Source organism: Polypterus senegalus, chromosome 15 (genome assembly GCF_016835505.1).
Source record: "Polypterus senegalus isolate Bchr_013 chromosome 15, ASM1683550v1, whole genome shotgun sequence".
In the NCBI taxonomy this organism is placed as follows: Eukaryota; Metazoa; Chordata; class Cladistia; order Polypteriformes; family Polypteridae; genus Polypterus; species Polypterus senegalus.
Genome location: NC_053168.1, coordinates 772,404 through 790,259, shown reverse-complemented (window position 1 = coordinate 790,259; position 17,856 = coordinate 772,404). Strand labels below are relative to the sequence as shown.

Genomic DNA, 17,856 nt, shown 5'->3' with positions numbered 1-17,856 from the left:
TTCAGGTAAACTACATTTTAAAGACGGTGTAACACAACAGGTAAGTAACTAACAGCAGCTAAAATGTATATGGATCATCTCTCAGTAGTAGATCCCTTTTGAAAGGCGCTACACGACGGCTGTGGTATAGAAATGACATTTTCTATGTGAACGTTCAAATTTCTGCCCTGGTAATGTGCCTTACCGGTATTACCGGCAATTAAAGAAAATTAGTTTTGTGTCCTCTGCAGTGTTAAGAGAGAAAGGCTTTGGTTTGGGATAAAAGGAAAAAAGGTGTAAAGAAAGGAAAGTTGCCTTTTTCTTTTATATAGTATAGAGAGATGTGTTCGCTGGACGTTATGATCGCCTTTTGAGGACAGTCGCGTGGGTCTTGTGTAGACTGGTGAGACGCCCCCGTTAATCAGCTGTGATGGCACTGTCAGTCCTCCACTCGTATGCGTGTCTTCATAATCCGAGCTGAGGACCTGATAATCGTATACGTGCAAAAGAAAGTTCGAATCGCCTTAATATTACTTTGCCGCGTGTAGAAAGGGGTCCCGTGTTTGCACTTGTCTGGGCTATAGCGCAGGGGGCGGATGAAAAAAATGAAAAGTGCTCACTTTGACTTAAGGCAGAAGCGCAGTCAGCGTCTCAAAGGCCGGCACAGCTATGCACGCGCGCTGGCTGCTCGACTTTTGTAGTATTTTTGCAGTGCTGGAGACGCCACTTCTTGTAGACATGTTCATGTGAGCAAAACTCTCTGCGCTCTTTAGAGGTCTCGCTTTCTGTGCGTATCATGCTCATAGTCAGTTCACGTGAGCCGCTCGGAGTACATGCATCGATCGAAGCTTCCGAGTTGTGCCTGTGCTATCTCGTGATGTCCACGGTGTTATTTAATGTTAGCTAAGACCCGCCACTTAAAAGTTTCTCGCTACAGCAATTTTAACTCCATTACAAAGTGATCCAAAGTCTCGTTTATACCTCGTGTCTTCTCATTAAACTTGTATCTCGCAAATAAAGTATTCTGCGTTTTTTTTCAGCGCTCTTTGGGGGCTCTTCCTTCTTTTCTATGCACTGCGTTGACAGTCAGTTCACGTGATTACGTGGGAGGCGTGATGATGCCACACGCAGCTCCGCCCCCCACGGCCATCGGGCTAACGTCCATTACAGTATATGGACGAAAAAATAGGTTCCAGTTATGACCATTACGCGTAGCATTTTGAAATGAAACCTGCTTAACGTTTGTAAGTAAGCTGTAAGGAATGAGCTGCCAAATTTCAGCCTCCTACCTACACGGGACGTTGGAGAATTAGTGACGGGTCAGTCGGTCAGTCAGTCAGTCAGTCGGTCGGTCGGTCAGTGATGAGTGAGTCAGTGACAAGTGAGTGAGTGAGTGAGGGCTTTGCCTTTTATTAGTATAGATTAAGCTTGGTTTTAAATAACAGCTGCATGAATTTTTGGATCTCCCCCTCACACGTTCCTGTGTGCTATTCAGATATTTTATATGTACGTATGTGTTCAGCCAGTCACACATATACACCAATGTATGTGGAAATATCTTGATAAAAAGGTCAGTGGCCCTTTCCCGATATCCGCTGGTTCTGTCGATTCTGTCGACCCAAATGAAGATGTCAAATGTAATGTCATGGTTGACTGGCTGGTCACACAAGCACAGAGTGCCCTGATCCTCTTACTTGCATGTGCTAATCAACACAGCATACATCAAGCCAGCACTCGCCAGCACAGATTAGCACTTTACATATTTAAGTAATTAAAGGTAAACACCCCCATAGTTACTCACTGGAGCTGCAGCTGACTGGACTCAGTCAACACTCTTAATCCAAAGCTCACCGTGACAGTGAAGTCATCACCACAAGGTTTCCAGAAGAACACCAGGCCTTGAAATGACAGAAGAGACGAGGAAAGCACTTATTGAACAGTGCCAATCAAGAACGGGTGACCAGCTTGTGGCACGGCAGCCCACCTCAGTGAGAGCGATCACCTCCTTGAAGAGACCGACCTCAAGGGCACATCACAGTGACAACTCATTGAAGGGGACCTTCAGAAAGACTCGCTGGGCCCTCCAGAGGAGCTGAGACTCCACGATAACAGAGACTACGGAAAACAAGAGATTCATGGGAGAGAAGCAAAGCCGAAGCCTCTGCTATCCAAGAACAACATCAGTGCTTATCTCACACATCCGAAATGATCCTCCAGCCATTTGGAACACTCTTCTATGGAAAGACAAGACAGGTCAAAAGCTGAGCTCTCTGGCACTTGGCAATAAGAACATCACATCGACAATAAAACAAGGGTGCTAGTGTGATGGTCTGGGGAGGCATTTCTGCCTGGAATGCTTGCCATTACTAAAAGAGCCATCAATTCTGCACATCATCAGCATATTCGTAAGGATAATGTCTGGTCAGCCGAACAAAACCATAAAATACAAGAGCAAGTCTACACCCGAACGACCAAAGGAGATTCGAGTACTGGAGCGGCCCAGTCAGCATCCTGACAAGAACCCAATAGAACTGCCATGGCAGGACTTAAAACGAGCAGCTGACGCTCACAGACCTACCAGAGTGTCTGAAACACAGCAGTTCGGAAAGGAGAATGGCCTAAAACTCTGGAACGGCGATTTGAAAATGGGAGTTCAAAGAAGAAACGCGCTGCACGTGGACAAAAGGAAGGTCAGTCACATAAACAGGCTGGGAGACACGGAGCTACAGGAAGAGACCTCAGAAAAGAGCTTAGCAGTTTCTGCTGACACAGCCTTGTCAATGTCTAAGCAACATGCAGAGCACTGGAAAGGCAGAGAAATGTGAAATGATATTGTAAAAGCTAGCGGCTATAAAGAAGAGACGGTCAGCTCAAACTGCACACGGCGGTGGCGAGACCACATCTGGAGGACGGTGTGCACTTCTCAGCAGCTCTTGAAGCTGTGCAGAGGGGAGCATCCCAAGAACTTAACGACATGGCCTGCTCTGACACACCCCGAGAATTAAGGCAGTTTAGTCTCGAGCCGTCGAGTCCAGGTCTTCAAAGGCCCTGATAAAGCAGATCCAGCAGAATTCCGACAACTTCACAATGACCCCCATACAGCAGCGGGAATTAAAGAAAAGTGAAGCAGCCAGAAAGCACCAACCTATGCAAAGAGTTGTGGGAAACAGGAAACAAACTACCAAGCCATGCAGTGAAAGCAGAAAGCCTGACGACACTTAAGAGGTATCTGGGTAACTGTGGGGCATCTCAGCTATCAGCTAATCAAATGAGCTTGAAGGACTAAATGGACGCCTCTCGTTTGTCACATTTGTTCATATTGAAAATACGGGGACAGTACTTTTTCACCCACTGTGCACATACCTATTCAGCTTTAGATTTACAGAACCAAAATGTCTACACGGCTACCCTTAAATCAAAGGAAATTCAAGTGGGCCTGCAGAGGGTCGGTCTTCTTTCTCTTGTATCGAGCCTCTCCACGCTGAACATGACAAGATGTTTCACAGGCTCCCCCGTTGGTTGAACACGTGCACTTACTACGGTTATGCAGTGAGTCAGTGCTGGAGAATGAGAGCCTCGTTCTTTACAGCACAACGTCCACTCAATCCACTCAGACGCTGACCGTTCGGGTGTTCATTTACAGTATGCAGCACAGCACAGGGGCTTTCACATTTGTAGAATGTTTGCAATGGCAGGTAGAACCAGAATTCACTCGATTGGCCGGGTAGCCTAATGTGCAGTAGGAATGTGCCTCGGTGGTGTTGGCGTGACGTCTGAGGACACACCTTGATCAGGGAGTACGTCGAGGCCCTTGAGCTTTACAGTCGCACACTCTCTTTACTCACACACATTTTAGGACAGAATGCTTAAAGGTGCCAAGAATATTTCCTGGTTCTTCTGAGGCCTGCGCCCACAGTGCTGAAACAACGCTGCTGAATCGGACGCCGTCTGTACTCATTAAAAGAGCCACCACTGAGTCTTAAACCGTCCTCATCCTGTCCACCAGCCCTGCTGGGCTCAACGTTTGAGGACGTTATTGCAGTTACTTTGTGATCGTTCATCTGTACAAGGTCTCCTTTTCTTATGGATTTACCGGTTAGATTACATTTCCATGTTTCTTATTAGTACAATTGCAACTCTCGTTACATAACTGCAGGTCTGACATTGTGGTCAGCAACACAGGAGCGCCACAGGGGACTGGACTTTCTCCGGTCCTGTTCAGCCAACATACATCGGACTTCCAATATGACTCAGAGTCCTGCCACGTGGAAAAGTTCACTGACGACACTGCTATGGTGGGCTGCATCAGGAGTGGGCAGGACAAGGAGTACAGGAACCTAATCAAGGACTTTGTGAAATGGTGCGACTCAAACCACCTACACCTGAACACCAGCAAGAAAAAGGAGCTGGTGGTGGATTTTAGGAGGACCAGGCCCCTCATGGACCCTGTGATCATCAGAGGTGACTGTGCAGAGGGTGCAGACCTACAAATACCTGGGAGTGCAGCTGGGTGACAAACTGGACTGGACTGCCAACACTGATGATCTGTGCAAGAGAGGACAGAGTAGACTATACTTCATTAAAAGGCTGGCGTCCTTCAACATCTGCAGTAAGATGCTGCAGATGTTCTACCAGACAGTTGTGATGAGCGCCATCTTCTACACGGTGGTGTGCTGGGGAGGCAGCATAAAGATGAGGTACAAACTGGAGAGGAAGGCAGGCTCTATTGTAGGCACAGAGCTGGACAGTTTGACATCCGTGGCAGAGCGATGGGCACTGAGCAGGCGAGTGTCAATCATGGAGAATCCACTAAACAGGATCATCTCCAGACAGAGGAGCAGCTTCAGGGACAGACAGACTGCTGTTACCGTTCTGCTCCACTGACAGACTGAGGAGACCCCACACTATGTGACTCAGGGGGTAAACGTTAACATTCTACAAAGTTATTGTCTGTTATACCTGCATTGTTATCACTCTGATATTTAATATTGTTCTTTATCAGTAAGCTGCTGCTGCTGGATTAAGTGAATTTCCCCTTGCGATTAATAAAGTATTTATCTATAAAAGCATTTTCTGTCAAACTTGCTGTGAAATTATTACAAACAATTCACTTAAACCAGATCTTCAATGTTTTATTCTCCTTTTTCGCAGCCTCTCACATCACCGTCTGTCTCATTTCCGTAGGACTAGGGTGTTGTGCCGTGTTAGCCATTGTGAATGGAGTGAGCAGTCAAGCAAATTGATGCCTTTTATTATCTAACTAAAAAGATGACAATATGCAGTCTTTGGAGCCAACTTGGGCCCCTTCTTCAGGCATTTCACAAATCAAGGGCGGCATGGTGGTACACAGTACCACCTCAAGACCTGGGATCGCACCCTGAGCCCGCCCCGTGTGTGTGTGTGTTTGCCCCGAGATAGACTGGCACCCTGTCCACCCGCCTTGCTCCCTATGCTGAGATGACCGCCAGCACCCCCCGGGGTACCCTGTGCAGGACTAGGTGGGTTGGAAATGACTGACTGACTGATGTGCTTTGATAAAAAAAAAAAACATTAGCATAATGTCACAGCGACAACACTTCCAGCATCCTGGACTCGAATTCTGTGCTCTGACGTCGTCCATGTGCAGGCTGAATGTTCTCCCGGTGTTTGTGGGGGCTTACTTGGGGGGGATACTCTCGGGTTCTATGTACAACCCCGAAGACATGTAGTTTACGTTAATCAGCGATTCCAAACTGGCCCAAGTATGCATATATGACTACACCGACCGACAGACCGACAGACAGACAGACAGACAGAAAGACAGACAGAACTTTATTTGACTTGTAAAATATAAAAGCTCAAGAAATATTCGAACAACAACAGCCACCCAACCACTCAAACACAACAAGAATTAGAAGAATAACAGAAAGAAAACGTGTCCGACTGGGCTACAGACAAGTGAGCGTCGCTAGCGAGGGACTATAAAGGCCGCAGGTACGAGTGTGGGCGAGAGGGGAGCAGACGTGCCGTCACTTGGGAGCCTAATTATATTCAGCGTACACACATCGATTCCTTCAGTGATTAGAGCAGATGCGCTGTTCACAGATAACGGAAGAGCGTGCGCTATTGGGGTCTTAGAGGGCCTAAACCATACGCAGCAGATGCAAATAGCCCCGGTGGTGGTAATCCATACATGGCATTGGCCAGCAGAGCACACAAATGGCTCACTGAATATGCCAAAGTGCTGGTAGTCTGGGTATTTAAGGCTTGGCAGGATGCCATGAGCCATTGGCACAGATGTGACGTCGACTCTGTGCCAAGAAGAATGCTACCTCGCTCCTGCCGAAAGATGGCACTGCACTCGTCAAAGACCCCACTGAAGATAACAGTACCGATTCCAACGGCTGCTCTTCAAATGTATGGTTGCACTGCAATGCATTTTGGGGGTGAAAGCCGCAGTTTAAAACTTCTACTCTCTTGTGCCGTATTCCTCATGACTTAATATTTCCGCCATGGTTACACGCACTGGTTCACAATCTTAGCTGCATTCCCAAAAAGAACGCACTCCAGGGAGCTGGACGCAGTGCCCGACTGGGCCCTGGGATGGACTCCACTGGCACTGTGCGGGTTTGCTTCCTGCCTTGTGCCCAGTGCTGCCAGGATAGGTTCTGGGCCCCTGCAGCCCTGACTTGGACTAAGCAGGTGTGCAAACATTTTCTATGTACTCCCTGATTTCACAGCCATTGCTCTTTTCTCAGGTGTGGTGTTTTAGTTTTGCTACATCACTTCCATAAAGTATTTTCCATTTCCCTTCTCCTTGCACTCCTCTCTCAATGCCAAGTCTGGCCGTCTCGCTCTTACCGGCATTCATCCTAACGTACAAAACCACTAATCACATGCTGCACCATCTCCCACTTCTTGGCTGACATTCAGTCACGTGGCCCACTCTTCTCTTCTCTTCTCTCAATTTCTAAATTTATACCACACGGGTTTTAATCAAATCTGTTCAAATATACTTTTTACTTCACACTGCATCTTCTTTGGCTGTTTTACAATACAATACCATTTATTTGTTGCATCGCCCAAAACGGGCTTTAACAGGCCTTGCCTCTTGACGGCCCCCCAGCCTCGACTCTCTAAGACGACAAGGAAAAACTCCCAAAAAAAATGGAAGAAACCCCGGGAAAGGCAGTCAAAGAGAGACCCCTTTCCAGGTATTTTGGGCGTGCAGTGGGGTGTCAGTACAATACTAAAATACACAGAACAAGTCCTCAGTACAGTATAAAAAGTAGGGAGTCGAACTGAACAGTCGATGACATCCCAGAATACGATTTGGATTTGTTTTGGCGTTGCCGTTTTTGATGCATTTTCCTCTGTGTGGTACCCCACATATCTCCTCTCTCTCTTTTTTTTCAGTTGCTCTCATCACTTTCTTTCCATTCTTGCTGCCTTCCTTCACCCTCGTCATCCGCATTGTGGTGCACCTCCACATGGAGTTCTGGGCCGTTAAAGCCTACCCAGGCAGCGTAAGGTGCAAGGCAGGAATCAACCTGGAACAGGAGGACAGTTTAGGGGACACACACACTCACACTGACATAGTGGCAGGCAACCAGAGTACCCAGAATGCTCTGTCAAAGTGTGCAGAACATCGTGGACGTGAAGCGGCCCAAGTCACAAATCTGTGACGCTGGGCTTCTCACTTTTCCCAGAAGCACCACTGCCACAGCGGCTCCCATTTGTTTTTTCCTTCCTTTCTTTCTTGTGGGGTCCTCTTCACCTAATTCTCCTTCATTTTTTTTCTCTTTGGCTCAATATTTGATATTTTTCCATAATGTAAACATACAATTAAGTGTTGAGACGAGCAGTCAGGTGGTGAGTCAGAGCTGCTCAGCATTCGTTTTTAAAGCCGTAAATAACGGCAGCTTTACAAAAGAGCAGGCGCTGGCCGGCCTACAAATGGTCAAATTCTGACAACCCCAAGTCCAGGAAAGATCGGACAGCGTGGAAAAGGCCAATAGAAACGAAAGAGGACTTGGACTCCTCTTCAGACACGAACAGAATACAGACGAGGCGCTTCACGTCTGGCCTACCAAGCACATCGTCTTATGAGTTGGGCCAGGCGTACGTTAGGCCTAATGACGACATGACAATTCGAAATAACAAGGGGAGGCAACGGTGTTCTCATACATAAGGAGCCTCCAAGTACGTCAAGAGTAAAGATGGCCTGAGGCTCAGCAATGTGCCAAAAGATATGTCAGCTAATAATTCAGCACTTCGAGAACAACGAGCCACAAAGACAAGCCAGCAGGGCGTTTGGCATTTCACCCTCTACGGTGCACAGACCTCCCGAGACCGTAGGTGCTCTCCAACCCCTCAGACGTCACGGTCTTAAAAAGCGGCCTGCGTCTTTTAATGGACATCATGACACGAGCTCAAGGAATACTTCAGGAAACCTTTGTCGGTCAACGCCATTCACCGCTGCTTTCTCAGATTCAAGTTAACATCCAATGGTGGGTTTCCAGTACAGAACGGGGTGAAGAGAACTCACAGATGATCACTTTGTGCTCTATTAGCATCGTCCATACTGCTCCACTTACTTGCATATTCTGAATTTAAAAGAATGAAATCAGTAAGCGTACCTGATGAGTGAAACCGCTTGTAATGATGTGTGACAAAAGACAATCCTTCACTCCACTGCACACCCAAATGCTATATAGCACCTTGAACAGCACGCAGCATCACAATGTGCATTACAAGGAAACGTGACCTTTCTACAAGTAACCGAGGCTCAAGGTTTAGTTCTGTCTACTCAAGAACAACATGAAATTTGTCTTCTCAGTTGCATCCAATAATGGAAATAAAAGCAAGCAAACAGAGACGTGGCCGGTTTAGGTAAGGCAGTTGTTGACAGCGCATATTAACCCACGAATGGTTACAGGACACGAATCAAACCTCTTATCACATTCTCCGATATCCATCCATTTTCTAACCCGCTGAATCCTAACACAGGGTCACGGGGGTCAAAAACCCACCGCAGGACACACACAAACACACCCACACACCAAGCACACACACACGGGCCAATTTAGAATCGCCAATCCACCTAACCTGCATGTCTTTGGATTGTGGGAGGAAACCGGAGTGCCCGGAGGAAACCCACGCAGACACGGGGAGAACATGCAAACTCCACGCAGGGAGGACCCAGGAAGCGAACTCGGGTCTCCGATATCCCCTTTTGAAAAGCTGCATGTCACTAGGAAGTCTGGGAGCGATTTGGGTGGCTCCTCCGTGATTTACCGAAGTTCCACGTGTCAGTTTCTTTAGCACTGTCCTCTGACAGACACTCGCCAGATCATCACCATCAGCCCTGATCATTTCAGCTGCAGTTTAGTAATCGGCTTTTTTTAAAGTTTGGTTTGTCAGAAGACTAAACCGGGCAATGAAGCTGAAAGTGAAAACAGACTGCGATAAACTGAGGTCCTTGTCTACTTGAAATCGAGAAATTCGTGCCGACTGCATTTGGAGAATTGCTTTTTTAATTTGTATTCCAGTTAAGACAGTTACGTAGCTCATTCCCTAAATATTTATATTCAGTCACTATTTCTAGCTCCTCCACCAAAACAACAACGGGTGAACATACAGATGTCTGTCCCTTAAAGTCGAATCTCACTGCTTTGGCCTTTTTGGCACTCAGGGTAAGCCAGGTCTTACTGCACCAGTTTACAATGCAGTCCACTTGATTCAGGTGGCACCTTTCGTCCTCCTCGGATATGTGGTGTCATCAGCACACCTGACACCAGAGCAGTGGTCCTTATGTGAGCTGGAGGCCCCAAGCAGTCACTTAGCTCTCTTATGCCATGCTTATGGGGTTATGCATGAAGCGCTTTCTGACCCTAATCTTGTATCTTTAGTTAACACAACTTGTGGTAGGATTTGTTCTTCATAGTCCTTTAAAGGCAATGGACATGTGCAGAGGAGAGATGCTGGGTATACTGGGAGAAGGATGTTAAGGATAGAACTGCCAGGCAAGACGAAAACAGGAAGGTCTAAGAGGAGGCATATGGATGTGGTGAGAGAGGGCATGCAGGTGATGAGTGTGACAGAGCAAGATGACGAGGACAGGAAGAGAAGGAAGAAGATGATCCGCTGTGGCGACCCCTGACAGGAGCAGCCGAAAGAAGAAGTAGTTATCTGTCCTTGGTTTCAAAATGAGGGGGTCTCAGTTCCTCATGTAACTGCATATTGGACAATGTTACTTTTTGGGGATATCCAATTACACACAAAGTAAAGGCAGTTTTGTTTTTAGATTATACATACTGTACAGAGTTACTCTGTAAAGCACTTTCATCAGAAACTCCAAACACATATGCACATTAACAACTCCTTTAGTAAAACACAAGAAGTGGCACCCGTGTCTCTTTTGGCATTGTCAGTACACTAAAAGGCCATACGAAGATTTCCAGATGTTTACTGCGGACAAAGGGCAGTGGATTTGTTTTCTGAGCACACACTGGATGTTTGGAGGTCTGAATTACAACAGAAGTCTACTGTTCACCAAATATCAATACTGGACAAACTCCACTTACTCGGTGTAAGAAATCTCTGCACCCTGCGGGATGCTTTTGGTTTTTTTAATTGGGAACATGAAATGCATGTGAAACTATCGGAGTCTCTGCGAACAAAACGCCACACAAACTGTAGACGTCAAGGTCTCTGTGAGATACTCACAGTAATCCTGAATTTGTGTCTTTTTTAATGGTGTTAAGTTTTATCATCTGGCTATTTGCTTTGCATAGAACTGATATAAAGAGTATGTGCAATTGCTTTTTATTTCTTTAAAAATAATTTTAAAAAATCTAATGGTCTCTAATGCCAGGGTCGAGCCCTGGGGCACAGCAATTGTTACCTTATTTTGCCCCTTTTCAACAATGCATGGCGTTGTAGTGCCCTTCGCAATATAACACATGAGCCACACTGGGCAGCATGACGCCTTAGCCATTTCCAGTTGTCAACCAGTAATTTCTTTGTGCTGCACCTTTAACACAATCCGTCTTACCCAAGGGCTGCGCAGCGCGGCTCAAGATTCCAATATGGAGCCCGACGGTTCGATGGGAAACCTGCGGATTGTTGTGTTGGCTCGTCACGGCTATTAATTTGGACTCCAATAAGCACTCGATCCAAACAACAATATGCAATGACCTTACACACTCCATGTCTAAACATGCCGTTAAGTCACACAGCGATACCACACAACTCGGTAACGAGCCCACCTCCACCATCAAAACGTGGTTTCAAACTGGCGACAGAGCCACTCCCGGAGGCACCGTAAAAAGTTAGGCAGGCGCCCCGTGTCCTCGGCCTTAAACAAAGTGAAGGTGACCCAGGTGCGACAGCGACGGCGACCCGGTGAGGACTGAGCTGCCGCAGCGCGCGTTTTGCAGCCCCTCCTCTGTCACGTGACCCGCACAGGCCCACACCGGCGCCGGACGCAGTCGTTCCGAAAGCAGCGCGCGAATTACTCACCAGTTCCCTGAGCCGACGATGCAAACTTTCAGCGGCGCGCTCATCCTGCACAACATAAGACAATGGCTGAGACAAAACGTGCAGGCGTTAGTAACTGACGCAGCAGGGACGTCCAACGGCGCAGAGGCACGCGCTACGCTAAGCGAGGTGGTGACGTCACCAGAAGCCGCTTCGCTAGGAGAGAACGGATCTTCCCGGTTAATGAATGGGGGCGGGCGTGTAGGGCTGAGGCTGCACTGATCTGCTCAAACTGACCGTACGAAAAAGTTAAGTGGTTTTTAACTTCAATCCACGGTTATGGGAGGCTAGACTCTAATAAGGAAACGACAGTCTCTATTATTTACATAGCACTTTTCTCACTAGTCAAAGTGCTTCAGTGAGTGTGGAGCCACTTCAACCACCACTACTGTGCAGCATCCACCTAGATGATGTGATGGCTGCCATTTTTGCACAAGTATGCCCACCACACATGAGCTGTTAGTTGGTAAAGTGGTGAGATAGCCAATTAGAGGCAGGGGATGATTAGGAGGCCAGAATGGCCAGGCTGTGCTTGGAAATTTAGCCTGGGCATCAGAATGCACCCTACTCTTTACGAAGGATGCCCTGGGATCTTTTATGACCACAGCGTGTCAGGACCTCAGTGTAACAATTCATCCAAAGGACGGCGTCATTTTTACTGCACAGTGTCCGTGTCAATTCACTGGGGCATTGGGGTCGATGCTCAGTCCACAGGGTAAGTGCCCCCTGCTGGTCTGACCAACACCTCTTCCAACAGCAACACAAGCTTTTCTTGGTTGGTCTCCCATCCAAGTACTGGCCAGGCCTGACCAGGCTTAGCTTCAGGTGGATGACCTCTTCTGAAGTGCAACTGGGTCAGCTGCTGGCCGTAAGTCTGGACAGATTGACAATGAGACTAATGAAGCTTGAGCTTCAGGGCCCCCAATCCTGGAGGGGCTCAGAAGTGACTTTAGTCCACATTGATGAAAATTGTGAGTGTCTACTGTATGAGAAGGATTTAAAAAATAAATGTAATAATATAGATTAATTCACTTGATAAAATCAAAATTAACCTTGTTGCTGAATGCAAAGGGGCCCCCAAAACCCCAATAATGGAGGTCCACCACCGACTGTAAGGAATGTGACAATTGTGTGTAACACCTGAGCAGGCGTGTAACATCCAGGGAGAACGTGGGGCTTCACACTGAGAGGACGGCAGTCAGTGTAGGACACCGCCACGCACGCACACTTTACACTTAACTCTTTAAGAGACCCGTGCCAGGCTGTCAAACTCACTTCCTGGAGGGCCACAGTGGCTGCAGGTTCATTAGACAAAATACATGCAAATGCTCAAAAGAGCAAAACTAGGCCATAAAAGGAGTTGCCCAAAAGGTAATCCTAAGCAAACAAGTTCAACTCCACAATTCAGAAGAGAAAACCAACGAGAGAAGCAACACAAATGAAGAAATGTGAATGCGAACGCTCCTGTTACAAACAATCTGAGCTCCTCTTCTTCAGTTCTGCTTTGCAGCAGTGGGCAGAGCAGCTTTAAGGTGCATTCTGATTGGAGTTCACTCAGCTCTGGCCCCGCCTCCTGAGGCTCCACCCACAACTCACAAGGAAATGAAGCACAGCAAAAACGACGAGACTAATAATAAACAGAACAGAAAAAACAGGACAACTAATGATCATTCAGAAACACCAGCAACACCCGTGAACACTCATTAATACTTGAGGTTTGTTGTTGATGATATTGTTTGTTTGTTACTTACTGCCTGCTGTACTCTATGTCTGCGGTGGGTTGGCACCCTGCCCAGGATTGGTTCCTGCCTTGTGCCCTGTGTTGGCTGGGATTGGCTCCAGCAGACCCCCGTGACCCTGTATTTGGATTCAGCGGGTTAGAAAATGGATGGATGGATGGATGTGCTCTATGTGTGATGAATGGTTCTCTTATGTATTTTGTGGGTGGTACCAAAAGAGGTGGAGTCACCCTGATGTCACCACTGAAGGACCTCCCACATCCTTCATATTCCTTCAGTGGTCCATGGGTGGTCATTGAGCGGGTTTAACTGTGTGAATTGGATTTTCTGGTTCTTAAATATTTCTTGTTTCTGTTCGTGGCTTTTTGAACTTTGGCATTCATGTTGGGATTTATTCACCTAGGACTGCCTTCTCAAGCATCTCCTTTTGGCTTCTTTGCCCTTGTGATTGTCAAACAAATCATTTGCATTAGTAAAGGTTACTTGATAGCGAGTTCTTTCAAGGAGCCTCTGGTTGATGATCAGTATGAGAAAATACAAAATATTATTGGCCATTCAGCCCAACAAAGCTCGCCAGTCCCATCCACTTAACTCCTCCACAATAGCATCAAGTCGAGTTCTGAGGGTCCCTCATGCCCTCCTGTCCCCCACACTACGGGGTCACTTATTCCATATGCCTGTAGTTCTCGGTGTGACGAAAAACCTCCTACTGTTTGGGTGAAGTTTTTCTCTGAAGAGGTCTCTGCAGGGATGTCATCTCACCTCTGATTTGCGGCTTTGTTGTCAGATGAAGTGCGGCCCTCGCCGAAGCGTTGCTAGATCTGCAGATCAGCCCGTGCTTTAAGTGGGCCGTGACTCGCTGCTACGCAGTGCCGGCACCTCTTGCTGTTTCTATATGAGGTAATGGTGTGTCTTCCATCGAATGTCTTAGCGCTTGCAGCTTCACAATGGACCACCTCTACTCCGCTCTTCGATCGATTGTCAGTGTATCGAAACGGCAGAAGCTTTACAGGGGACCTTTCCTTAGAATAAGCCACTGCGCTCAGAGCCTACCGGGGGGATCTTCAGTAAAATGTCACGGTATCTCCTTGACCAGAGTCCCACCTTGAGCACTGAGATCAGCCATTCGCTTTGGTGTTCACTCAGCAGTGCGGGTTGGGTGTGCAGGTGGCCTTGTGTGCCACTAAAATCCCATCAAAATTGTCCCACTCTGTCCTAAAGCAGCCAATCACGTGGGCACCATTGGGGACACCTGCAGAAATGAGGGCTGGGCTCAGGACGGGTGGCTGGCAGGATGGACGACGTCGACGTCGTGATTATTAAATGGGGCTGCACCACCATTGAATTTCTGTGTTCTTCACATTCTTGGCCAATAATCTGAAGAGTCTGTTATGATGTCATTATTTATTGACACAATATGAGCTTTTAAGTGCGGTGAATAAATAAAGCTAAAAGCCTCGAGGAGAGCCAGCCTTCATGAGTGCTGCTAATGCAGGGCTGCAATGCGCCATTCACACCGTGTGCCGCTTAGGATGGAAGGACATCACGAGGCTGGCAGAAAAAGAGAAAACAGTGCCAGCAGTGGAAATTACTAGCAGATCCTTCACACTAAAGTCATGTTTTTGTTTCAGGAGGTGGCAGGTGTCATGACTTGGGGGTCCCAAAAGCACAAAAGTTTCAAAAATGCTTTCAAAGAACTGCCCTCTAGGGTGGGCAATGCCATCAAACCCTAACTAGATACAAGAAAGGGCCCAGGAAAATCTTTATAAAATAAAAGGTTTATTTTGACAAAAGGCTCTGCAATAGATGAAGCTTGAAGAGCTCTGAGAAGCGAGGCCATCACAGCAAACAAAATTCCAATACAGAATCCAAAGATGGAGTCGAGAAACAAAGAGCAGGTTCGAAAAGCTCCAGAGAAACACAAAAGCAGCAGCACAAGGTAAGTAAAGACAAGAAACTCTCCACTCCACTCCACTCCACTCCACTCACCAGCGCACTCACAACGCGCCGCCAGGAACTACGGGAGGCCCTCCCATAAATAGGGTTAGGCGGTGCTTGGCAGGTGGCCCCGCCCCTCAGGGAACCACCCACACAACACATGTACAACACACGTACTTAATAAATAAATGGCATCAAATGAAACAATACAAGCAAGACACACAGTTGTCAACCGCAGCCAGGGGAGAAACATGGCAGCAGGCAGGAATGAGCCTGGGATGGCATGGCGGCTTGTCACCGCTGCAGGACAAAGAACGGGCATTGGGCCAGCTTGTCAGGCATCCAGTGGCATAGCAGGCCTTCTCTGTTACCATTAGTGAACTTTCAAAACGACACGCTGGACATTTTTCTGATCATTGCATGTACAGTAGATTGGCTGGACAGGGAATCTGATTTTTGGTGAAATATATTCTGCATTTGTTCTGCAGCAATGTTGTCGGGGTTCAGTCAGAGTTCTCTCATTGGCTCCTACTGTTTATTATTTTGTTGTTGTCGTTTCTAAATATTATTTTTGTATATTCTGATATTCCTTCTCTTTATGTTCTTTTTTCTAGATGTATGTTTAGTTATCAATTTCTGTTGTTAAGATTATATGGAAATATTTTTCCTTGTTCTTTGCCCTGTCTCCTGTATGCAGAGCCACGTAATCATGAGCTGTATTTAAGATGAATTAGTTGTCATGCCTGGGAGTTTATTTTTAATTTCTCAACATCTCTCCTTGGCCTCTAAAATTAATCAAAGATGCGTTTGAGGGCCTTTAGAGGTTAAGGAATCTGCTCGCTGACACAATTTTAATGGTGTTTCTTCCACCTCACCATCTTGTCTTCGTTTTACACACCACTACTACCCTGAGCAGCCGTAGTTAGGGCGCCATCACACCTACTAGGATCTCTGATATTTATACGTTCTTTGTGATACTTTATATATATATATATATATATATATATATATATATATATATATACTGAGGTACAGAGACTCTCAATCTGACAAAGCTGAATGTTAATTTACGTTCTACCACAGCGCCGTTTTGTTGTCATCACAGGGCACTGCCACTCTGTGTTGCCCACTGCCAGAATGCCCTGGGATTCGCTCGTCAAATAAGTGACGTTATTAAGGTCCGGGTATCTGAACTTGGTGGCTCACAGACCTGTTCCTCGTCAGAACCTCCACTTGTCTTTTAAATTCTGCGCTCTCGTGTTTTGGCCTTCGGTGAAAGGTCGCTCTGATTCCCAATTTTGACCTCGCCCTGTTTCTGGACTGACGCATCTTCTGCTCATTTTTATTTTTTGTCCTCTGTCTCTCTTTAGACAGAACAAGTGACATCATCAGCGTAACAAGTCATAAGTCATTCCTTGTTTGAGTCTCTTCTTTGAATTCCTTTTTTTTCGGCCTCTCAACTATGATTTACACCCAGCGCTTTGTCTTCTGCTCGATTCATTATTTTTGTTTTTTGACATCCTCTCTACTTATGCTTCTTGCTTCATTTCCTGGGCTCTGCTCCTAAATCTCGTCTTGGCGCTTCTGACCTTGACCATCTTCTGATTCCATCTCAATTGCAAATGACGGCTGCCCTGGGCACATCAGCAGCTTTGGTGCACCCTCCAGCTCTCCATATTCTGGTTGATCTCATTGGCTTTGTTAGCTTTTGCATTTAGATTTTTATTTTATTTTTCTGTTGTTACATCACTTTAAGAAATTTGAAAGTATTTTGTGTTTTCCCCGACACCATTTTGTTTTATTCGTTACCCTGATGTGATGACCTTTTGCATGGACAGATAGTGTTAATAAATATAAAAAAGCTCTCTTTAAAGCTCGCTCAGAATACTATTCTACAATAATAGATAGTAATAATAAAAATCCTCGGGTACTGTTTAGAACAGTCGCTAAATTAACAAATGGCAATTCAGATCAACAGTGCAAAATACCAACAGATATTAGCAGTACAGACTTTATGAACTTCTTCAATGAGAACATTAAAAATAGAAGACCGCAGATCTCAGCATCACAGTGCAAACCGCACACTGGCACTAGCCTGGCAGACATGGCCGCACGTGGCATTCAGCACTTTAGTGATTGTAATCCTGTAACTGAGCAGGAAGTCTGAACTTTAATTTCTAAAATGAAGCCCACTACTTGTTCCCTGATCCAGTGACAACAAAACTAGTAAAAAGTGCCATGGATGTTCTTGCAGCGCCCATTCTAACCATTATCAGTAGTTCATTATTGCATGGCACCATACCTGATGCACTAAAAGTGTCCGTCATTAAACCGTCACTTAAAAAGTCAGACCTAGACCCACACATACTAAATAATTAGAGGCCTATTTCAAATTTACCGTTTCTCTTTAAAATACTAGAAAAAGTAGTCAGTAGTCAGCTTCAATCACATCTCACGCATTACAATTTATTTTGAGAAATTCCAGTCTGGTTTTCGCACCAGTCACAGTACAGAAATGGCACTAACGTGGGTTGTAAATGACATTCTGATATCCTCTGATGAAGGAAACTCCACTGTAATGATGTTGTTAGACTTAAGCTCAGCGTTTGACACCATCGACCATTCGATTTTAAAATGACGTTGGGCTTACAGGTAGTGACTGAGCTCGCTTGGTTTAGTT

The 17,856-nt window shown here is 46.3% G+C and overlaps 1 protein-coding gene across 1 annotated transcript in view; it reads right to left on the bottom strand.

Moving 5' to 3' along the window:
* The window catches only part of gpd1l (glycerol-3-phosphate dehydrogenase 1 like), a 92,971-nt gene extending 81,339 nt beyond the window's left edge, over window positions 1–11,632 (bottom strand). The window contains exon 1 of the mRNA XM_039737633.1: window positions 11,482–11,632. Within this exon, the coding sequence (XP_039593567.1) occupies window positions 11,482–11,537 (56 nt within the window). The 5' untranslated portion in view covers window positions 11,538–11,632. The remainder of the gene's footprint in view (window positions 1–11,481) is intronic.
* Between the last annotated feature and the right edge of the window lie 6,224 nt (window positions 11,633–17,856).